The sequence below is a fragment of the Pleurodeles waltl genome, chromosome 9 (assembly GCF_031143425.1).
Source record: "Pleurodeles waltl isolate 20211129_DDA chromosome 9, aPleWal1.hap1.20221129, whole genome shotgun sequence".
Taxonomy (NCBI): domain Eukaryota; kingdom Metazoa; phylum Chordata; class Amphibia; order Caudata; family Salamandridae; genus Pleurodeles; species Pleurodeles waltl.
In genome coordinates, this window is record NC_090448.1 from 245,250,951 (window position 1) to 245,275,016 (window position 24,066).

A 24,066-nucleotide genomic window follows, 5' to 3' on the forward strand; every position below is an offset into this window, starting at 1 on the left:
TGCTGTATTCAGTTGTGCTTTTATTTCTGCTAGTGAAATAATGTGCTATTTGCCACTTACAGGTCTGTTGCATTAAGGCCAAATATTACTGAACTGTTTCCCAATATTACTGAAGATGACCAGAAGATGCTGCACTGAAGAAGACTTTACTGCCTGCTGAACCCATTAAGGAGCGGTATAACCTAGTGTGCGCATTTGTCATTCTAGTTTGTTTTCCTTATCTAGAAACCCAACCACTAATTTTGGTAGCGCCATAGATAGATGTTTTCCAAATTAGTTTTTGTCTTCTGTTTCTTTTTTGCATGAAGTCCAACATACTTAATCTAATTAGGTCATTTGTTAGAACGTCACATTCTGAATTTGGCTGTGCAAAATAACTGACCGTGAATAATACATCTGTGTTAACTCAATGTTATCAATCTCAACTGTGCATCTGATATTGCTGTTATTCTGTATGGTGATTCTTGAGTGCTTAATAATTCATATTCTGTCAAAGCTAAAATTCTTTAGAAGGTTTTGTCAACCTATGTTATTCATGTATATTTATAATTTGTTTTTGTGTTTGGTTTAAGTGATTTTAGCATTGTTAATCCAAAGGGCGATAAATGTTTGAACTTTACTAAACTGGTGTGGTGATTCATGGCAAAATAGGTCATGTTGTGTTTAAATTACTGACTCTACTGTTCATAAATGATGGTATTGTTTGGTTTATTGTTGACTTTGTTTTGTTCAGAGCCAAACACTCACACCTATCTGAGTCCAAAGGTTCGTTCGATCTCATGAGGGTAGATGGTTGTTTATCATTACGGGTCCCCTTATAAAATAAATTCAATAAATATCAAAACAAATATAAGGTAGGACACGCCCAAACAGCCTGCCATGAAACACAGGAATGCACTGCTGTTGTTAATGTCAGTAGCATATATTCATTAATCAAGAAAGATTCTTCTTACCTTTGAAAGGTTCAGATTCCTAAAGAAGAACAAGATTGAGCATTAGCCAATAAATGTTTTTCCTCGTCCAATTGTCAAGCATATCCCAAGGGTGCTCTCAGAAATCTGCAAAGATCACAGATTTCCAAGTATGCTCTTATTACCCTATTCCTGCATATTGTCTCCAGGGCCAACAATGCACCGGTTTAGGTGTGTGAAAACAGAAATTTGCACATTTTTCTTTTCTTCTCTTTCCTTTCTTCCTCAAAATTCTTTCATAATTACTTGAAAATAATGTGGTGTTCAGGTTAGATTGCTACACAATTTGCATACATTTTTCTGCGTTTTAGCACAAATATTAGGTGAGCAAACTGGATACAATTAACCAATAAATTTTTTTATGATAACTACAAAGTAGGGCCTTTATGGGTATTTACAACATTCACTATATCCTCCCTTCTTCTTCCTTTGGGTAGTCCATGCTTTGATGCCTCACCTTAGATTTAGGATTCTACGAATTCTCTCTTACTTGCACTCTTAGAGGACTCTTTTTGTACTCCTAGGTGGTACATGAGTACCCAAAATATATAATGAACTGTGCCGTTCTAAAGATCGAGCACTTCATCCTGAACATAAAAAGCACCATTTCGAATTAGAAGATGAACTCATGCTAATTTTAAAAATACAATTAAAAGTTAATTCTGATACAAAATGGTCCAGAAAGATACACTAGGGCTTCACTTCAGGACATTTTAAAAGTATGTGGTGCAGTTTTACACAACTTTTGGTAGATGAGTAATTTTATGGTGGTCAATAGTAAAATATGTAAATTACAATATTTGGATTTAGTAACACCAGTAAGGATTTATATTATTATTACGTAATTTCAATAGATATTTGTAAACAACAGTTAGGTAACATTCAGGGACCAGAAATTGGTGGTAAGTTCCACGTGCATTCTTGGCTAGGTTTACAACTCTGTTCCAACGTTGTAATTGGTGGGGCAGATGGGCTGTTCCTCGCTCACCTCCAATCACAGCAAGCAACACAAAACAATCTTTACTGAAATCCATTCTAACTGGGCCATAGCGACTTTTTAAATAAAAACACTGATGATTTCTAAGACACAAAGTTCGTTACCTGTTCAACTCTGATGTCAAATTCCCCATGAACTTTCTTCCCACGAAAACACTTCGCCCTGAGGAAAAAACAGAAATACAGTCAGAAACACAGACTAAACTCATGGTGTTGGGCAACATGAACTAAGGTGCAGCAACGATGTGACAGATAAATCAGATTTTCATACTTAATACCCCAATAGCTTTTTTTTAATAAGACATCTTTCATTTGTTTATCGTGAAACACGCTAATATCAAATTGTGACATTAATTCACCCAAAATGCATTTTTCTTTCGCAACTTCAGATGGGTTGAACACTGTCAATTCTATAGGAAGGTTCTTAAAATTTCAGACATCTATCAGCTAACAAATATTATTGTGATTTTTAAGACCAACGATAATAACTCTTGGTTAGCATTTTTTCTTTAACTGAGGTGCTATTTTTCTATGCAGGCCGGAAAAATATGCGTCGTCTCCAAAGAAAATTCACAACAAACTCATAAGTTTTTCCAAAGCTTGTTTTTCCACAAACTGACTATGCCTCATCCACGTGTCTTTGGAGAAGAAGGATGTGTATTTTTTAGGTTTTGACAAATTGTGGATGCTTTTAAATGGCACTGTCACAAAGCCCTGTTACAAATGAATGAACCATTCATGTTCATGCTCTGTAATCAACTCGTCATGCAGCGGTTCAGCTGTGTGGTTGAAAACCAACACCATCTTGGACTTTTATTGTTACTTTTAATGATATTGCAAAACTCCAACAGAACCCTGCCGTTAAGCATAGCAATACCACCAAATATTCAAGTAAGTTTAATGCTAGAACTGAATAAATTTTCACTGAGTTACTTGTTGCTTCAACTATTTCTTTAAAAATGTGGGTATCATATAAATGTCAAATTGAAAGCACCAAGGACCTCCAGACTGTTTCTATATCTTCACCCCTATGTTGGCCTTTACAGTGACTTATTTGTATATAAAGGCACCATAATTAAAACAAAAAATTATAGCCTATAAGTACTAAAAAAGTAATGTTGCAGGGAAGTCAAGAATAAAAAGTATCTCAGGCAGATTTAGGCCCTCATTCTGAATCTGGTGGTCCATGGACCGCCAGACTCACGGTGGCAGGCGGACCGCTGTGGTAGTGGCGGTCTGCCCGCCCTAGTATGACCATGGCAAAAATGACACAGTGGAAACGCCGCCACCGCCAGGCTCCCACCACCAGGCAGCCTGGCGGTGGCGGCATTCCAGATCTGACAGGGCAGCGCTGCAAGCAGCTCTGCCCTGCATATTATGAGTCGCATTCTGCCAGCCTTTTCCTGGCAGTTTACACCGCCAGGGATAGGCTAGCAGAATGGGTGACTCAGGGCCACCCAGGGGGCCCCTGCACTGCCCATGCACTTGGCATGGGCAGTGCAGGGGCCCCCCATGCACAGCCCAGTCATGAATTTCACTGCCTAAATTACGGGAAGTAAAATGCGCGCCGGGTGCTACTGCACCTGCCGCACTACTACATTGCGGCAGGCTCCATTTGTAGCCGGCGTCAATGTAAAGGCCCTGTTTCCCGCTGAGCCGGCGGGCGGAAACACTGTTTCCGCCTGCTGGCCCAGCAGGAACATCATTATTGGGCAGGCGGGGGCTTCGCCGCGCTGGCAGTCTTCCATCGACCATCAGTGCGGTTGACCGCGGGGTATTCCGCCGTCATCATAATGAGGGCCTTAGTCTCTGTTAAGTGCAAGGGACGCATACAACACACCCCTTCCAGATACCCAAGTAGTAATCACAAACCCCATTTAGGAGTCAGAAAAACAATTCCAACTGCTAAAATGGAATGGTACATCCAAAAAGCATTAATTTTGTTTCAAACACTGAATCAGAGCGTTTGCCATCTTTCAAATGCTTAGTCCATTGTTACTTATTATTTAAAACATACAAACATTGGGCTTTGGCTCCCCTAGAGAAGCATTACTCTCTCACCTCATCCTACTGGCTACTTAGTTTATGATTCTGCCTTTCAGGATATGCTTCAATTGGAACTCATTAGGAAGCTTTTCCATCTACAAAGTTAATTCAATCATCTTGTTGTTTGTCATGTTTCATTCTTTATCTGTATTGATTCTCTGTAGAAAACAACTACTACTTTTTCACACTTGAAACAGACCTATTGGCCTCACTTATACTTGTTTCCTTTGTTACCCTAAGACGCGTTACTGCCAGGGACACACAGCAGTAGGAGAGAGAGCATTTCACACCCTTCTTGATCCCATGGGTCCCTATATTTGTACTGACCTGTGACAGTATCATTCCATCAACCATAATGTTATCCATGGGATTCTGTAATACCAGTATAAATGGCAGTTTCTAATTTCTTTATAATTGGCGACTGTGATGTACCCAGTCACGATTATAAAGAAAAGACATTAGAACCCGACTGTTATGATATTTCGGTCGAGTCCTGACATCACAATGCCTGCTGCAGGAGCCAGCAGCTGAGGTGAAAGGAAGGTCAGGGCACAGAGCATAACTTATGCAGCTGTTTAAAGCAATGAAAACAAAATATTGCTTTTCTTTCTGCTGCTCTATTTTAATAGCTGACAATGGCAAGCATAGAGAACATGTTTATTTTTTTGCACTCCTTAGAGAAAAACTGGAATCTTTCTGCATGCTTTCTGAGCTACTGCAGCATTATTTTTTAATGCTTGCATTGAAGTTCTTCTAATATCTGGTTGCAACAAATATCTAACAGGTTTTTGATGTGTTTATTTTCCACTAAAGGTTTTATTTTTATTTTTCCTGCTTGCAAATATGATTGCTCTTTCATATGAAACAGCTTTGCACCAAGGTTAATAGGTTGTTTGTGTAAGGTAATGGTGTGACTCTTTTTTACATGAGATAAAGTACCCTCTGGTGTACATAAGGATATTGCAAGTCACCTCGGAGTTCCATAACCTTGTAAAGGAACTCAGCCTTCGGCATCGTTTCTCTACTTGGTTATGGAAATCCTCAATGATTTGCAATATACTTATAATGTTCGGCAGGAGCTACTTTATTCATTATATTACATTTGGCCAACATTTCCAATACACAAACATACTCAATGTTCTTAGATTTTACTTTCATTGTTTCACTAAACATTTCTGGGCCAATTCACACAGGCATTTGTGAGTACATACTGTAGCACTAATTAAGGTACTGATAACTGCCTTTGTAAATTGATTCTATTACTAGATATACTGTGTTGTATTGATGGAGAGTGGACTGATAGAATGAAACAATTTGAGTGAGATGAGGAGGTGATAGGAGAAAGGTAGAAAATTAGAGTGTGAGAATAAATCATAAGAAATATATGAAGTTTATTATCTGGCAGTGGGGGGGAGAGGTTGGGGTCAATTTGCATGCAATAATAGGAAGGCATATCTCCCTTTGAGTTTAATTTGGGAACCAATACAAAAGGGTTGTTTTGATTCTACATTATTTTCGTATTGAATAAGATGAGGCCCATTAAATAGATTAAATTGGATAGAGGGTAGTGTTGTAAAGGTTTGGTGCTATTTTCCTCAACTATACACCCACTTCTTCAATTTATGGTAATATTTGTCACATTGTATTTCTGTACCATTATACACTTTTCCGTAAAAAACACCCAATTACTGCAGAATATTAACCTGGCCTGAAGCACTCAGTATTTGTATGGTTTCAAATAGCAGAGGAGCAATCCTATTAAGAGAGAACGGAAATAGTCCTGAAAATGTAACAGACACACGAGAGAAAAAAAAAAAAACACCCTTTGTACCTGGATTTAAGGAGAGCTAAAAGTATTTTCTTCTGTGAGGTTCTGAGAATTTGTTTTTTTTTAATGGAAATGTCTCATTTTTTAAGATATTAGGAGTAAAATCTAAAATAGTGAGGAATGCATATACTGGTGCTTTCAACAAATGTATCTTGATTGCCCACCCACAAAACTGCAGCTACTGCACCCTAATGATCCGTGTACATAATTCTCTTTTGTACACACATTAAAATCTTAATATAATTGTTAGGCACATTTATGCAGAGTATGCAGTACATTTATTTTATTCATACATGTTCCTTTCCCTTTCCTATTTTTACTCTGTATCATTTGCATCAAAGTCGGAGTGCACACCAAGGAGAAGGATGTATCTACTATATTAAAAATCCCATTGTATACACGGGTGGATGAGATGGGCTCTTGTGTTCGCCTGTTGCTGCACAGAAGATGAAAATGTTGTTTAGACCAGTAGCTGTTTAACACAGAGCTGTGCTATACAAACTGACTTCACGAGATTAAATTGAGCGCCCCTTCACTCTCTGACTTTCGGAACTTCACATCCTTTGTCTTCGAACACAAAAATTAGCCTTGGCTACTGTCCAGCGAATATTTGCAAACCCATTCATGGATCCAGATCGACTTTTTTTATTCACAGAGCTCTATTCAAGGGGCTCCTGGAAACGTTTCCGTTTCTCCAGCATGCAATGCACTGTGAAGCAGAGCCGCATTTGCAAGCCATTCAAACAATGGCGTCCTGTGCTGTCTTAAGATGAGACTAGGTCTGTAAATAGGGAGATGTCTTTAGCAGCAATTAATATACAAACACCCAACACAGTGTGATTGTTGTTATCGCCTTCCAGCGATCTGAAGCTGGTGTTCATAAACATTTCTTGCATGCGTTGTTGTTTCAATACAAGACCAAAGCACTGACACCTACATCATGCAATAGTTTGCAACAACCTGGAGAAGAATTATGTTTAGTTATGGAAAAACAAAGCGATTCTAGATACTAGAGGTTAATTTCCTTATGAATTTATATATTGGTCATTTTTTTGCAACCATGATGTTGAAAACTACAGCTTCAAAGCATGTAGGAATGATGGGCCGATGAAGAACAAGCATCTGCAATGCAATAGGTCTTGCATTTGCTTGAGTTAGAGCTATTGGCTTTGTAGATTCATAACTGGACTTTTCTTGTCACATAAATTGGTCAACCCTGCCTCATAATTTCGTATTTTCCTGCCATATAATTACAGTGGCCTTTCATATAACTAGATCACTTCCATTTACATTCTACCATGCTAATTCCAAGAGAATACTACTTTCACAACCCCACCATCAGAGTTGCTGGCTGGCTAATACAGTTCCCCAAAAAAGACACAAGACACCCAGGGAAGAATAACAAGAGAAATAAACTAAAAGGGTCACCCAAACATATTGAGTATTCAGTCATAGTGTAATAAGGATTTTATGTTGGCCTGAATTATGGTCAGAATTGTAATAAAAAGAGATTATTAAAACATATACAATTATCATATAAACCTTTATCAGAAATAAACTTTTGGCATTAGGCTGTTATACTCAAAACAGCCCCTAGATGGCACCATAACAAAAATATAATTTGTAAGAAACATGGTCATGTAACCATATTGTAAGCCCCAAGAGGGGATAATCCCATGACAAATACAGGAGAAAGTAATGCAGTGTAACCATATACTTGGCCCCTAGAGGCCATTGATGATATTACAAACAAGGACATTAAAACAAAACTTCTTCCAGCTGCCAGCTGTAAAACAAACTTTGTAGCCATGAGAAAGCTTAAAAGACAGTGAATGGTGGGAAGGGTTTTATGTGCTCCCCACTAACATTGTGTGGGGACCCAGAGATGATGTACACACAAAGAGCATTTTGAAGGTGGTTCCATTTTCCTAGGACCACCACAGACTGGGTCATGAGCAAAAATCATTTGTAAAAGTAATGTCTTGCAAAGCATTAAGGGGCAACTTTCTGTGCCGTAAATATTATAGTATGTTGACTGCAATGCTCAGAACAGTCCCTAGAGGACACCATAATAAAAACAGCATTTGGAAGAAACATTGACATGTGACCATGCAGTCAGCCATTAGAGAGCATAACCACATGAAAACAATGGGAGGACATAAAGTAATTTAACTGTATATTTAGGCCCTAGAGAGCGTAGTGAATTACACATTTTAAAAAACAATAGAACCATTACAATAATATTACAAACAAGGCCCCCAAAAATGTAACTGTTTAATTAGCCCCTAGAGGGCATAACCACACAAACAAAAATGGCAGAAAGTAATGCAGCACAACCATATATTTGGCCCCTAGAGAACATAGTTCATTACACATATTCAGGGATAACAGGCCTATAGCAATGATATCACAAAGAAGATCCTTAAAATATAACCTACTCTCGGCTGTAAAACAAAAGCTCATGCTATGGGAAAGGTGAAACAGACACTGAATTGTGGGAGGGGTTATTATTTTTGGGTCCCCACTAACCTAGTGTAGGGACCCAAAGATGATGTAGACAGAAAGGGCAAGTTGTTGTGGACGTTTTGGTGGTGGTCCCATTGGCCTAGGCCGCGAACAAGCTGAGTTATGAGCAAAAATGTTTTGGAAAAGAATGCTTGAAAAGCATTATGGTACGAGTTTCCAGAGTGTAGTGAATATTGTAGTATTGGCTGCCCCGCTGTGTTGGGAGTGGCGCTTTGGCTTTGAGGATTTCTGTTTTAGTAAAGCATTCACCAATTTCAAGTATTTTAACCCCTTCTGTGCCGCGGACGTAGTGGTTACGTCCCGCGGCACAGTGCTGCTGTGCCGAGGACGTAACCACTACGTCCTCGGCACACAGCCCAGAGGGAGCGCTCTCGCTCCCTCTGTGTGCTTCCCCCCACCCCCCCAAAGTCAGGGATGGAAGGGGAAGCCCTTCCCCTTCCACCCCCGACCCCCCCACCCCCCCATAATGACGTCAGCGCGCGATCGCGCGCTGACTTCATTTTGGGGATTTCGCCGCACAGGAAGCCATTTGCTTCCTGTGCGGCGACGAGGAAAGAGGTGAGTTCCTCTTCCCGGTGGGTGGGGGGTTTGGGCTAAAGAGGCACCGGGGGAAAGGAAAGGCTTTTCCTTTCCCCCGGTGTCTCTTTGAGCATTCCTGCTGCCCGATCGCATTGCGATCGGGCAGCAGGAATGCCCACTAGACACCAGGGATTTGTTTTTTTTGTTGTTTGCTCGTGTTTCTTGCTGGCGGGGAGCGGCCCCTTGGGCAAGGGTCGCTCCCCTTGTGGGGGCAATTAGTTACGGCCATTTCTGCCCCCCTTGGGGGCAGATTGGCCTACTTTTTAGGCGGATCTGCCCCCAAGGGGGGCAGAAACCACTGGATCACCAGGGAATTATATTTTCTGTGCAGGTATGTTGGGAGGGGGTGCCCCCTTGGGCAAGGGGCGCCCCCCCCAAGGGGGCAGAGAACTGTTGGCCATTTCTGCCCCCCTTGGGGGCAGATCGGCCTATTTTTTTTAGGTCCATCTGCCCCCAAGGGGGGCAGAAGCCACTTAGGCACCAGGGATTGTGTGTGTAGTGGATGGGGGGGCGCCCCCTTGGGCAAGGGTCGCTCCCCTTTGGGGGGCATGTCTTTTAGGGCCATTTCTGCCCCCCTTGAGGGCAGATCAGCCTATTATTTTTAGGTTGATCTGCCCCAAGGGGGGCAGAAACCACTAGAACGCCAGGGATGTTTTTTTATGTGTTTATTTTTGTGGGGGGGCGTCCCCTTGGGCACGGGGCGCCCCCCCAAGGGGGGCATTGACCTGTTGGCCATTTCTGCCCCCCCTGGGGGCAGATGGGCCTATTTTTCTAGACCCACCTGCCCCCAAGGGGGGCAGAAGCCACGTAGACACCAGGGATAGTGTGTGTGTGTGTGTTAGTGGATGGGGGGGGCTTGGGCAAGGGTCGCCCCCCACTTTGGGGGCACATGTACCCAGGCCATTTCTGCACCCCTTGGAGACAGATCAGCCTATTATTTTTAGGCTGATCTGCCCCCAAGGGGGGCAGAAACCACTAGAACGCCAGGGTTTTTTTTGTATGTGTTTATTTTTGTGGGGGGGCGTCCCCTTGGGCACGGGGCACCCCCCCAAGGGGGGCATTGACCTGTTGGCCATTTCTGCCCCCCCTGGGGGCAGATGGGCCTATTTTTCTAGACCCACCTGCCCCCAAGGGGGGCAGAAGCCACGTAGACACCAGGGATAGTGTGTGTGTGTTAGTGGATGGGGGGGGGCTTGGGCAAGGGTCGCCCCCCACTTTGGGGGCACATGTACCCAAGCCATTTCTGCACCCCTTGGAGACAGATCAGCCTATTATTTTTAGGCTGATCTGCCCCCAAGGGGGGCAGAAACCACTAGAACGCCAGGGATTTTTTTTTATGTGTTTATTTTTGTGGGGGGGCGTCCCCTCGGGCACGGGGCGCCCCCCCAAGGGGGGCATTGACCTGTTGGCCATTTCTGCCCCCCCTGGGGGCAGATGGGCCTATTTTTCTAGACCCACCTGCCCCCAAGGGGGGCAGAAGCCACGTAGACACCAGGGATAGTGTGTGTGTGTGTGTGTGTGTTAGTGGATGGGGGGGGCTTGGGCAAGGGTCGCCCCCCACTTTGGGGGCACATGTACCCAGGCCATTTCTGCACCCCTTGGAGACAGATCAGCCTATTATTTTTAGGCTGATCTGCCCCCAAGGGGGGCAGAAACCACTAGAACGCCAGGGATTTTTTTTTATGTGTTTATTTTTGTGGGGGGGTGTCCCTTTGGGCACGGGGCGCCCCCCCAAGGGGGGCATTGACCTGTTGGCCATTTCTGCCCCCCCTGGGGGCAGATGGGCCTATTTTTCTAGACCCACCTGCCCCCAAGGGGGGCAGAAGCCACGTAGACACCAGGGATAGTGTGTGTGTGTGTGTGTGTTAGTGGATGGGGGGGGGGCTTGGGCAAGGGTCGCCCCCCACTTTGGGGGCACATGTACCCAGGCCATTTCTGCACCCCTTGGAGACAGATCAGCCTATTATTTTTAGGCTGATCTGCCCCCAAGGGGGGCAGAAACCACTAGAACGCCAGGGATTTTTTTTTATTTGTTTATTTTTGTGGGGGGGCGTCCCCTTGGTCACGGGGCGCCCCCCCAAGGGGGGCATTGACCTGTTGGCCATTTCTACACCCCCTGGGGGCAGATGGGCCTATTTTCTTAGGCCCACCTGCCCCCAAGGGGGCAGAAGCCACTTAGGCACCAGGGATAGTGTTGTGTGTGTTTTTTTTGTTTTTTTTTGTTTGAGGGCTGTCCCCTTTGGCAAGGGTCGCTCTCCATGGGGACACAGTACTAAAGGTATTTTCTGGCTTCCTTGGGGCAGACAGGCCTATTTTTTTAGTAGGCCCATCTGCCCCTATGACAGAATCCACTTAGGCACCAATTTCTAAAATGTTTGATGGTGGGGTGTTTGTCAACTGAAGAAGTCTTTGCATTTGTGATAAAAAAAAATGTCCTCCTTTTTGTTCTAGTTCAAAGCTTTTGCTTTATTTGCTGTGGCTCCTTGCGGTTTTGCCGGTGGTTGACCTGCAGTTTGCACAGTTGCATGTTTTAGGTAAGTAAAAACAATTTACTCCAAAGGAGTATTGTTGCCATGCATGAATGACATGTTTGTAGGGGGTGTACTAAATGCAGGATTGTGTGTGAAATTGTCCTTAGGTTTGTGCACAATGATATTTGTTGTGTCTTATTTCTAATTTGCCTTTCTTTCTTTCTTTTTAGTGGGATATCATTGGTGATTGCTGTGTAGTTGCTGGTGAATCAAGCTTTTTCAGGCAAGTGAGCGGTATAGTTTTTGAGTTTGTAACTCTTACTAACAAAGCTACACTTTGTTACTTGTCTTACACAGTGCTGGTTGTTGGTGGTGAATTTGTCCAGTTAATTTTAGCAGGAGAGATCATGACTAGCCGCAGGATGACCGCTCAGCAGGTGGTTGGTATGCTTTTTGAGTCACAGTCTGATCATGACTATGAGACGGACTCTGCATCTGAGGCAGAGGAGGAAGTCAGAGATTCTGGCAGTGATGTTTCTGTTGGAGGGGAATCTTCTGATGATGAAGCCACACTCAGTGCAGATGAAGGTTCTGTTTTAGAGGAGGACATTGATGTGCCAATAGTGCAGCAACCTGGGGCTGAAAGGTTTCCCGTTAGAAGACCTGATGTCTGGGTTGCCCCAAACATGGAGCAGCCAGAGTTGCCTGCCTTTACTGGTCTCCCGGGGTGTAACGCCAATACAGAGAACTTTATGCCTATCAATTTCTTTGAGTTATTCATGGATGATGTGTTTTTGGAAGAGATTGTTGAGCAGACTAATTTGTATGCGGAGCAGCATTTGAGGGACAACGCTGCTAGACTTAGGCCACACTCTAGAGCTGCCCAGTGGATTCCCACAAATTTGGAGGAGCTAAAAAAGTTTTTGGGTTTGACTTTTTTGATGGGGTTGATAAGGAAGCCGTCACTGGCTTCTTATTGGTCTACTAGTCCCTTGATGGCAACAGCTATATTTCCAGCTACCATGAGTCGTAATCGGTATTTGCTTCTTCTTAGGATGCTGCATTTTGTTGACAATGCATTAGCCTTGCCACGAGATCACCCAGATTCTGACCGTCTTTTTAAGATTAGGCCTGTCCTTGATCATTTTGTAGATCGGTTTTCGGAGGTCTATGTTCCAGGCAAAGAGATAAGTGTGGACGAGTCTTTGGTCCTCTTCAAGGGTCGTTTGGTTTTTAGGCAGTACATTCCTAGCAAAAGGGCACGATATGGAATTAAATTGTATATGCTGTCTGAAAGTAGGACAGGATATGTGTATAGTTTCCGTGTGTACACTGGTAGGGATTCCAATATTGACCCCCCTGGTTGTCCTCCCACTTTTGGAGTTACTGAGAAAATAGTGTGGGATCTTGGTAGACGACTGTTCAACAAAGGTCACCATTTGTATGTAGATAACTTCTACACTGGTGTGCAGTTGTTCAAGGAATTGTTTAGAGTGGACACAGTTGCTTGTGGCACAATCCGTTCTAACCGGAAAGGCTATCCAAGGGAGCTTGTCTGTAAAAAACTTGAGAGGGGACAGTGCTGTGCCTTGCGGAACGAGGAGCTGCTAGCTTTGAAATTTTCAGACAAGAGGGATGTCTACATGCTAAGTACCATCCATGATGAGAGTACTTCCCCTGTGACTGTTTGGGGCCAGGTTGCTGAAGTGCGCAAACCTGTGTGCATTTTAGATTATAATAAGCACATGGGAGGTGTAGATAGAGTTGACCAGAGGTTGGAACCTTATACTGCTATTCGTAAGTCTTATGTTTGGTATAAGAAGTTAGCACTTCACCTCTTCCACTTAGCAACCTTCAATGCTTTTATTGTGTTTAGGGATAGGTCTCCAGACTCAAAGATGACATTTGTGAAATTTCAGGAGTCAGTGATAGAGAGCCTTATTGTGGTGGAACAGGCCAGAGTTCCTAGAGAAGCAGTGGTGGAGGATGTGGCTAGATTGAAAGATCGCCACTTTGCTGAGCACATTCCTCCCACACCCAAAAAAGACTTTCCAGCTAAGAAATGTAGAGTGTGTTTTCGAAGAGGTATCCGGAGGGAGACTCGAATGTACTGCCCAGATTGTCCTTCAAAGCCTGGGCTGTGTGTCGGTGCTTGTTTTAAGAATTACCACACCCAGAAGAATTTCTGGGAACAACCATGAGTGTAAACTCATGTCTGTTTTGTATTTTCATGTGTTTAGTTTCATGGTTAGCATTTCTGTCATGTTGTTAGTTAGAGCTTTTGTGTTTGTTGTTTTGTAATTCTTTCTACTTAGTTAGGGGCTCCTCTGTTAAAAAAAAAAAATATATGATGCCATTGTGTGTGGAGTGGGGCTTGGCTGAGACTGTACATATTGACTTGATGTTGGCTACTGCAACACACTGCAAGCCAAACACCAGTCCACACACTCCCATCAGCTGGTGTGATTGTTGTATCAGGCATGTGGGCGTATGTAAGTGATGGGCCCTTGAGTGGCGCTGTCTGTCGATGTGAGTGTTGTAATGTGCTGGGCCCGTGGCTGGCGGTGTGAATGGCCTTGTGTGTGTCATGTATGAAAGTTGTGTGAATGGACTGTAAAGCGGTTGGTGCCTTGTCGCGGCTTTACAGCTCACGAGCTGTGAGTCATTGGTTCAGTTTTTTGCCTTTCAGTTACTAACAGTGCTTTTCATTTTTGTGAAAGCTCTTGTTAGTAAAATTTGATCCACTGAACCATCACTCACCCTCGTGCCAAATCCAACCAGTATGTGTGGTAAAAATGACCAAACCTGCTCCGCTGTAATCAGGCGTCGCAGCACACCTATGACACGCTAGGTGCCTCAGGTGGGACCCCGATGATGAAGCATGCCACCAACTTGGTTGGTGGGTGAGGGGTCTTTTTCACATAACCTAAGTGTGTTTCTTTTCAAAATTTTAGTGTTTGGCACATCACGGACGTATGTGGGCACATCAAAACGATATATTACAAAACTACCTGTGTTTGGGGGGGGAGAGGGCACCTATGTTTTTGGTCCTGTGTGCGGCCTTCATCTAGGGAAACCTACCAAACCCAGACATTTTTTAAAACTAGACACCCCAAGGAGTCTAGGGAGGAGTGGCTTGCGTGGATCCCCCAACATTTTCTTACCCAGACTCCTCTGTAAACCTCAAAATGTGCTTAAAAAAAGCATATTTTCCTGACTTTTCTTCGTACGATCACCACTCCAGCACAAAATTCCTACTCCCCAGTGTTCCCCTCAGTCTCCCAAATAAAATGACACCTCACGTATGTGGGTCCCCAAAGCAGAGTCAGTCTAAAGATGTATAAAAGAATATGTCCTTATAAACTCGCAGTACTATCCCCTGTATCTCTACAAGTTTTGGGCCTTATTCTGTTGGAGGCACCTGGCCCACCCACACAACTGAGGTATCATTTTTATCGGGAGACTTGGGGGAACGCTGGGTGGAAGGAAATTTGTGGCTCCACTCAGATTCCAGAACTTTCTGTCACCGAAATGTGTGAAAAATGCGTTTTTTTAGCCAATATTTGAGGTTTGGAAAGGATTCTGGGTAACAGAACCTGGTCAGAGCCCCTCAAGTCACCCCATCTTGGATTCCCCTAGGTCTCTAGTTTTCAGAAATGCACAGGTTTGGTAGGTTTCCCTAGGTGCTGGCTGAGCTACAGGCCAAAAACTACAGGTAGGCACTGTTTTCAATGAAAAAATGTGATGTGTCCACGCTGCGCTTTGGGGCGGTTCCTGTCGCGGGCGCTAGGCCTACCCACACAAGTGAGGTATCATTTTTATCGGGAGACGTGGGGGAACGCTGGGTGGAAGGAAATTTGTGGCCCCTCTCAGATTCCAGAACTTTCTGCCACAGAAATGTGAGGAACATGTGTTTTTTTAGCCAAATTTTGAGCTTTGCAAAGGATTCTGGGTAACAGAACCTGGTCCGAGCCCCGCCAGTCACCCCTCCTTGGATTCCCCTAGGTCTCTAGTTTTCAGAAATGCACAGGTTTGGTAGGTTTCCCTAGGTGGCGGCTGAGCTACAGGCCAAAATCTACAGGTAGGCACTTTGCTAAAAACAGGTCTGTTTTCTGTGATGTGTCCACGTTGCGCTTTGGGGCGTTTCCTGTCGCGGGCGCTAGGCCTACCCACACAAGTGAGGTATCATTTTTATCGCGAGACTTGGGGGAACGCTGGGTGGAAGGAAATTTGTGGCTCCTCCCAGATTCCAGAACTTTCTGCCACAGAAATGTGAGGAACATGTGTTTTTTTAGCCAATTTTTGAGCTTTGCAAAGGATTCTGGGTAACAGAACCTGGTCCGAGCCCCGCCAGTCACCCCTCCTTGGATTCCCCTAGGTCTCTAGTTTTCAGAAATGTACAGGCTTGGTAGGTTTCCCTAGGTGCCGGCTGAGCTAGAGGCCAAAATCTACAGGTAGTCACTTCGCAAAAAACACCTCTGTTTTCTTCCAAAATTTTGGTGGTGTCCACGTTGCGCTTTGGGGCGTTTCCTGTCGCGGGCGCTAGGCCTACCCACGCAAGTGAGGTATCATTTTTATCGCGAGACTTGGGGGAACGCTGGGTGGAAGGAAATTTGTGGCTCCTCCCAGATTCCAGAACTTTCTGCCACAGAAATGTGAGGAACATGTGTTTTTTTAGCCAATTTTTGAGCTTTGCAAAGGATTCTGGGTAACAGAACCTGGTCCGAGCCCCGCCAGTCACCCCTCCTTGGATTCCCCTAGGTCTCTAGTTTTCAGAAATGCACAGGTTTGGTAGGTTTCCCTAGGTGGCGGCTGAGCTACAGGCCAAAATCTACAGGTAGGCACTTTGCTAAAAACAGGTCTGTTTTCTGTGATGTGTCCACGTTGCGCTTTGGGGCGTTTCCTGTCGCGGGCGCTAGGCCTACCCACACAAGTGAGGTATCATTTTTATCGGGAGACGTGGGGGAACGCTGGGTGGAAGGAAATTTGTGGCTCCTCTCAGATTCCAGAACTTTCTGCCACAGAAATGTGAGGAACATGTGTTTTTTTAGCCAATTTTTGAGCTTTGCAAAGGATTCTGGGTAACAGAACCTGGTCCGAGCCCCGCCAGTCACCCCTCCTTGGATTCCCCTAGGTCTCTAGTTTTCAGAAATGCACAGGTTTGGTAGGTTTCCCTAGGTGGCGGCTGAGCTACAGGCCAAAATCTACAGGTAGGCACTTCGCTAAAAACAGGTCTGTTTTCTTCCAAAATTTTGGTGGTGTCCACGTTGCGCTTTGGGGCGTTTCCTGTCGCGGGCGCTAGGCCTACCCACGCAAGTGAGGTATCATTTTTATCGGGAGACTTGGGGGAACGCTGGGTGGAAGGAAATTTGTGGCTCCTCCCAGATTCCAGAACTTTCTGCCACAGAAATGTGAGGAACATGTGTTTTTTTAGCCAATTTTTGAGCTTTGCAAAGGATTCTGGGTAACAGAACCTGGTCCGAGCCCCGCCAGTCACCCCTCCTTTGATTCCCCTAGGTCTCTAGTTTTCAGAAATGCACAGGTTTGGTAGGTTTCCCTAGGTGGCGGCTGAGCTACAGGCCAAAATCTACAGGTAGGCACTTTGCTAAAAACAGGTCTGTTTTCTGGGATGTGTCCACGTTGCGCTTTGGGGCGTTTCCTGTCGCGGGCGCTAGGCCTACCCACACAAGTGAGGTATCATTTTTATCGGGAGACGTGGGGGAACGCTGGGTGGAAGGAAATTTGTGGCTCCTCTCAGATTCCAGAACTTTCTGCCACAGAAATGTGAGGAACATGTGTTTTTTTAGCCAATTTTTGAGCTTTGCAAAGGATTCTGGGTAACAGAACCTGGTCCGAGCCCCGCCAGTCACCCCTCCTTGGATTCCCCTAGGTCTCTAGTTTTCAGAAATGCACAGGTTTGGTAGGTTTCCCTAGGTGGCGGCTGAGCTAGAGGCCAAAATCTACAGGTAGGCACTTCGCTAAAAACAGGTCTGTTTTCTTCCAAAATTTTGGTGGTGTCCACGTTGCGCTTTGGGGCGTTTCCTGTCGCGGGCGCTAGGCCTACCCACGCAAGTGAGGTATCATTTTTATCGGGAGACTTGGGGGAACGCTGGGTGGAAGGAAATTTGTGGCTCCTCCCAGATTCCAGAACTTTCTGCCACAGAAATGTGAGGAACATGTGTTTTTTTAGCCAATTTTTGAGCTTTGCAAAGGATTCTGGGTAACAGAACCTGGTCCGAGCCCCGCCAGTCACCCCTCCTTGGATTCCCCTAGGTCTCTAGTTTTCAGAAATGCACAGGTTTGGTAGGTTTCCCTAGGTGGCGGCTGAGCTACAGGCCAAAATCTACAGGTAGGCACTTTGCTAAAAACAGGTCTGTTTTCTGTGATGTGTCCACGTTGCGCTTTGGGGCGTTTCCTGTCGCGGGCGCTAGGCCTACCCACACAAGTGAGGTATCATTTTTATAGGGAGACGTGGGGGAACGCTGGGTGGAAGGAAATTTGTGGCTCCTCTCAGATTCCAGAACTTTGTGCCACAGAAATGTGAGGAGCATGTGTTTTTTTAGCCAATTTTTGAGCTTTGCAAAGGATTCTGGGTAACAGAACCTGGTCCGAGCCCCGCCAGTCACCCCTCCTTGGATTCCCCTAGGTCTCTAGTTTTCAGAAATGCACAGGTTTGGTAGGTTTCCCTAGGTGGCGTCTGAGCTACAGGCCAAAATCTACAGGTAGGCACTTCGCTAAAAACAGGTCTGTTTTCTTCCAAAATTTTGGTGGTGTCCACGTTGCGCTTTGGGGCGTTTCCTGTCGCGGGCGCTAGGCCTACCCATGCAAGTGAGGTATCATTTTTATCGGGAGACTTGGGGGAACGCTGGGTGGAAGGAAATTTGTGGCTCCTCCCAGATTCCAGAACTTTCTGCCACAGAAATGTGAGGAACATGTGTTTTTTTAGCCAATTTTTGAGCTTTGCAAAGGATTCTGGGTAACAGAACCTGGTCCGAGCCCCGCCAGTCACCCCTCCTTGGATTCCCCTAGGTCTCTAGTTTTCAGAAATGCACAGGTTTGGTAGGTTTCCCTAGGTGGCGGCTGAGCTACAGGCCAAAATCTACAGGTAGGCACTTTGCTAAAAACAGGTCTGTTTTCTGTGATGTGTCCACGTTGCGCTTTGGGGCGTTTCCTGTCGCGGGCGCTAGGCCTACCCACACAAGTGAGGTATCATTTTTATCGGGAGACGTGGGGGAACGCTGGGTGGAAGGAAATTTGTGGCTCCTCTCAGATTCCAGAACTTTCTGCCACAGAAATGTGAGGAACATGTGTTTTTTTAGCCAATTTTTGAGCTTTGCAAAGGATTCTGGGTAACAGAACCTGGTCCGAGCCCCGCCAGTCACCCCTCCTTGGATTCCCCTAGGTCTCTAGTTTTCAGAAATGCACAGGTTTGGTAGGTTTCCCTAGGTGGCGGCTGAGCTACAGGCCAAAATCTACAGGTAGGCACTTTGCTAAAAACAGGTCTGTTTTCTTCCAAAATTTTGGTGGTGTCCACGTTGCGCTTTGGGGCGTTTCCTGTCGCGGGCGCTAGGCCTACCCACGCAAGTGAGGTATCATTTTTATCGGGAGACTTGGGGGAACGCTGGGTGGAAGGAAATTTGTGGCTCCTCCCAGATTCCAGAACTTTCTGCCACAGAAATGTGAGGAACATGTGTTTTTTTAGCCAATTTTTGAGCTTTGCAAAGGATTCTGGGTAACAGAACCTGGTCCGAGCCCCGCCAGTCACCCCTCCTTGGATTCCCCTAGGTCTCTAGTTTTCAGAAATGCACAGGTTTGGTAGGTTTCCCTAGGTGGCGGCTGAGCTACAGGCCAAAATCTACAGGTAGGCACTTTGCTAAAAACAGGTCTGTTTTCTGTGATGTGTCCACGTTGCGCTTTGGGGCGTTTCCTGTCGCGGGCGCTAGGCCTACCCACACAAGTGAGGTATAATTTTTATCGGGAGACGTGGGGGAACGCTGGGTGGAAGGAAATTTGTGGCTCCTCTCAGATTCCAGAACTTTCTGCCACAGAAATGTGAGGAACATGTGTTTTTTTAGCCAATTTTTGAGCTTTGCAAAGGATTCTGGGTAACAGAACCTGGTCCGAGCCCCGCCAGTCACCCCTCCTTGGATTCCCCTAGGTCTCTAGTTTTCAGAAATGCACAGGTTTGGTAGGTTTCCCTAGGTGGCGGCTGAGCTACAGGCCAAAATCTACAGGTAGGCACTTCGCTAAAAACAGGTCTGTTTTCTTCCAAAATTTTGGTGGTGTCCACGTTGCGCTTTGGGGCGTTTCCTGTCGCGGGCGCTAGGCCTACCCACGCAAGTGAGGTATCATTTTTATCGGGAGACTTGGGGGAACGCTGGGTGGAAGGAAATTTGTGGCTCCTCCCAGATTCCAGAACTTTCTGCCACAGAAATGTGAGGAACATGTGTTTTTTTAGCCAATTTTTGAGCTTTGCAAAGGATTCTGGGTAACAGAACCTGGTCCGAGCCCCGCCAGTCACCCCTCCTTGGATTCCCCTAGGTCTCTAGTTTTCAGAAATGCACAGGTTTGGTAGGTTTCCCTAGGTGGCGGCTGAGCTAGAGGCCAAAATCTACAGGTAGGCACTTTGCTAAAAACAGGTCTGTTTTCTGTGATGTGTCCACGTTGCGCTTTGGGGCGTTTCCTGTCGCGGGCGCTAGGCCTACCCACACAAGTGAGGTATCATTTTTATCGGGAGACGTGGGGGAACGCTGGGTGGAAGGAAATTTGTGGCTCCTCTCAGATTCCAGAACTTTCTGCCACAGAAATGTGAGGAACATGTGTTTTTTTAGCCAATTTTTGAGCTTTGCAAAGGATTCTGGGTAACAGAACCTGGTCCGAGCCACACAAATCACCCCATCTTGGATTCCCCTAGGTCTCTAGTTTTCAGAAATGCACAGGTTTGGTAGGTTTCCCTAGGTGGCGGCTGAGCTAGAGGCCAAAATCTACAGGTAGGCACTTTGCTAAAAACAGGTCTGTTTTCTGTGATGTGTCCACGTTGCGCTTTGGGGCGTTTCCTGTCGCGGGCGCTAGGCCTACCCACACAAGTGAGGTATCATTTTTATCGGGAGACGTGGGGGAACGCTGGGTGGAAGGACATTTGTGGCTCCTCTCAGATTCCAGCACTTTCTGCCACAGAAATGTGAGGAACATGTGTTTTTTTAGCCAATTTTTGAGCTTTGCAAAGGATTCTGGGTAACAGAACCTGGTCCGAGCCACACAAATCACCCCATCTTGGATTCCCCTAGGTCTCTAGTTTTCAGAAATGCACAGGTTTGGTAGGTTTCCCTAGGTGGCGGCTGAGCTAGAGGCCAAAATCTACAGGTAGGCACTTTGCTAAAAACAGGTCTGTTTTCTGTGATGTGTCCACATTGCGCTTTGGGGTGTTTCCTGTCGCGGGCGCTAGGCCTACCCACACAAGTGAGGTATCATTTTTATCGGGAGACGTGGGGGAACGCTGGGTGGAAGGAAATTTGTGGCTCCTCTCAGATTCCAGAACTGTCTGCCACAGAAATGTGAGGAACATGTGTTTTTTTAGCCAAATTTTGAGGTTTGCAAAGGATTCTGGGTAACAGAACCTGGTCCGAGCCACACAAATCACCCCATCTTGGATTCCCCTAGGTCTCTAGTTTTCAGAAATGCACAGGTTTGGTAGGTTTCCCTAGGTGGCGGCTGAGCTAGAGGCCAAAATCTACAGGTAGGCACTTTGCTAAAAACAGGTCTGTTTTCTGTGATGTGTCCACGTTGCGCTTTGGTGCGTTTCCTGTCGCGGGCGCCAGGCCTACCCACACAAGTGAGGTATCATTTTTATCGGGAGACTTGGGGGAACATAGAATAGCAAAACAAGTGTTATTGCCCCTTGTCTTTCTCTACATTTTTCCCTTCCAAATGTAAGACAGTGTGTAAAAAAGACGTCTATTTGAGAAATGCCCTGTAATTCACATGCTAGTATGGGCAGCCCGGAATTCAGAGATGTGCAAATAACCACTGCTTCTCAACACCTTATCTTGTGCCCATTTTGGAAATACAAAGGTTTTCTTGATAGCTATTTTTTACTCTTTATATTTCAGCAAATGAATTGCTGTATACCCGGCATAGAATGAAAACCCACTGCAGGGTGCAGGTCATTTATTGGCTCTGGGTACCTAGAGTTCTTGATGAACCTACAAGCCCTATATATCCCCGCAACCAGAAGAGTCCAGCAGACGTAACGGTATATTGCTTTCGAAAATCTGACATTGCAGGAAAAAGTTACAGAGTAAAACTTAGAGAAAAATTGATGTTTTTTTCACCTCAATTTCAATATTTTTCTTTTTCAGTTGCTATTTTCTGTAGGAAACCCTTGTAGGATCTACACAAATTACCCCTTGCTGAATTCAGAATTTTGTCTACTTTTCAGAAATGTTGCGGTTTATGGGATCCAGCGTTGGTTTCATGCCCATTTCTGTCACTGACTGGAAGGAGGCTGAAAGCACAAAAAATCGTAAAAATGGGGTATGTCCCAGTAAAATGCCAAAATTGGGTTGAAAAATTGGGTTTTCTGATTCAAGTCTGCCTGTTCCTGAAAGCTGGGAAGCTGGTGATTTTATCACCGCAAACCCTTTGTTGATGCCCTTTTCAGGGAAAAAACCACAAGCCTTCTTCTGCAGCCCATTTTTCCAATTTTTTTTTAAAAAATGAAATTTTCACTGTTTTTTGGCTAATTTCTTGGCCTCCTTCTGGGGAACCCACAAAGTCTGGGTACCTCTAGAATCCCTAGGATGTTGGAAAAAAAGGACGCAAATTTGGCATGGGTAGCTTATGTGAACAAAAAGTTATGAGGGCCTAAGCGCGAACTGCTCCAAATAGCCAAAAAAAGGCTCGGCACAGGAGGGGGAAAAGGCCTGGCAGCGAAGGGGTTAAGGGGAGAGCCACAAGAAATGACTCAGATTAGGTAACTGTGAACAATATGACTAGCACTCCAATACCACCGATCGAGTTCACACTGTTGTGCCTGTTCGCACTGTGAGTGCCATGGCTGTCTTGCAGCACGAAGGGGAGAGACAAAAGAAATGGTTCTCCCATGCTGAAGTATATCGTACAATCCATGTAAGAGGGGCAATCGGCAAGGAGTGACAAAAACAGCCTCAAAGCCAGACAAACGTGAAGCAATTACCAATGACATCAAGTGACTTTTGAAAGGCAAGCCCATGAATGAGTTAAAGTGATGGGCATGGTTAAAAGCCCACAATACTTATAACAGGTCAAAGCTTGTGGCTCGACCTAAAAATGTGGGTATGTATTAGGGAACCATAAAACGCAGTGCTACTTTTGAAAACATCCCCACTTAAAGCAGTTTAATGCTTCCTGAAAATCAATAAATGAGAAATGCTTGAAACGTAAACTTGGCGGTGAATATTTAAATAGTTGGAACATAAATGGGACTACAATGGGGAGAATGTAAAATATTTCTGTCAAAATACAGGATTTAAAACATTAAGGACAAAACTAAAAGCTAAGAAATGAAGATATGTTTACAAAATAACATTTTGTCAGTCTTGGACTGACGTCTCTGATGTCCTCCACATATTCCATGTTCATTATGTTCTTGTTCCTTAAACATCTTAAAATTCACTCTTTAGACTTCATTTCCCCACAGCCTCTATTTATTCTCCTATTCATAGTTCATTTGGCTCCGTGTAATAGATGTTGAAACTCTGTAATTTGTCACCATACTACCAAACCGATGTCATTATGTCTTCAAGAAAACAGAAAAGTAAATATAGTAATAACTATACACAGACCCACTGATGCTTACAAAACATCCGAAAACGTAACATAGTAAAGCATATTTAATTAATAAGAAAATACCACAGTTGCATAGCTTCTGAATTAGTATTCCTCATCTGTCGTTTCGTAATTTCGTGGTCTAGAAATATCCTTTTACACAAATGTGAGATCTCTTAATTACACTGATTACAAAATAAATATATGACATTTTGCTTCGTCTGCATGAAATATGTTTTCAAACATTCATGGTAATATGACAGTCTATATATTGATATTAAGTGGAAATTGAGAAATGAGAAATGTCAAATTAGTGTGGAAAACGTATCACGTATATTTTTGCCCAGCACAATTGCCCCCAAATGGCAGACACAGGCAAGTCACTTCAATCTGAGGCAAGTCCATCAAATTTCAAACCCACATTATCAATGTGGATCTTATATGGGCGACAATATGTTGTAGGCGGATAAACTCAGAGATAGTCATATACATATATATGTGTTGGTCAGAGTCATGACTTGATTTTTCTAAAACAAGAATCCCTTCAATAATTGAAGCTAGTTTAACCCAACAAGGCATACGAAAAGTAAATTATTAACAATATTAGTTAATAATAGGTTATACAATTATGTTAACAATTACCTTGTCACTTTTAGCAATCTGATTGTTGTTGACTAAGAGCAAGTGACTCATAAAATCAACTTTTCAAAGGGCAATGAATGGTAATGAATATTGCGATAACCTACAGTTTTGAAAAAATGCTTCTGCATTGAATGTTGCTTTGTGGGTAGAAGGCTTCAAAAATGAATCAGTCATTACTTACGAAAAAGCCACATTTCTATGT

At 44.5% G+C, this 24,066-nt stretch overlaps 1 protein-coding gene across 1 annotated transcript in view; it reads right to left on the reverse strand.

The window, feature by feature from the left end:
* Positions 1 to 24,066, reverse strand: part of SYN2 (synapsin II) — a 1,016,740-nt gene that overhangs the window by 550,137 nt on the left and 442,537 nt on the right. The window contains exon 2 of the mRNA XM_069206656.1: positions 2,073 to 2,130. Within this exon, the coding sequence (XP_069062757.1) occupies positions 2,073 to 2,130 (58 nt within the window). The remainder of the gene's footprint in view (positions 1 to 2,072; positions 2,131 to 24,066) is intronic.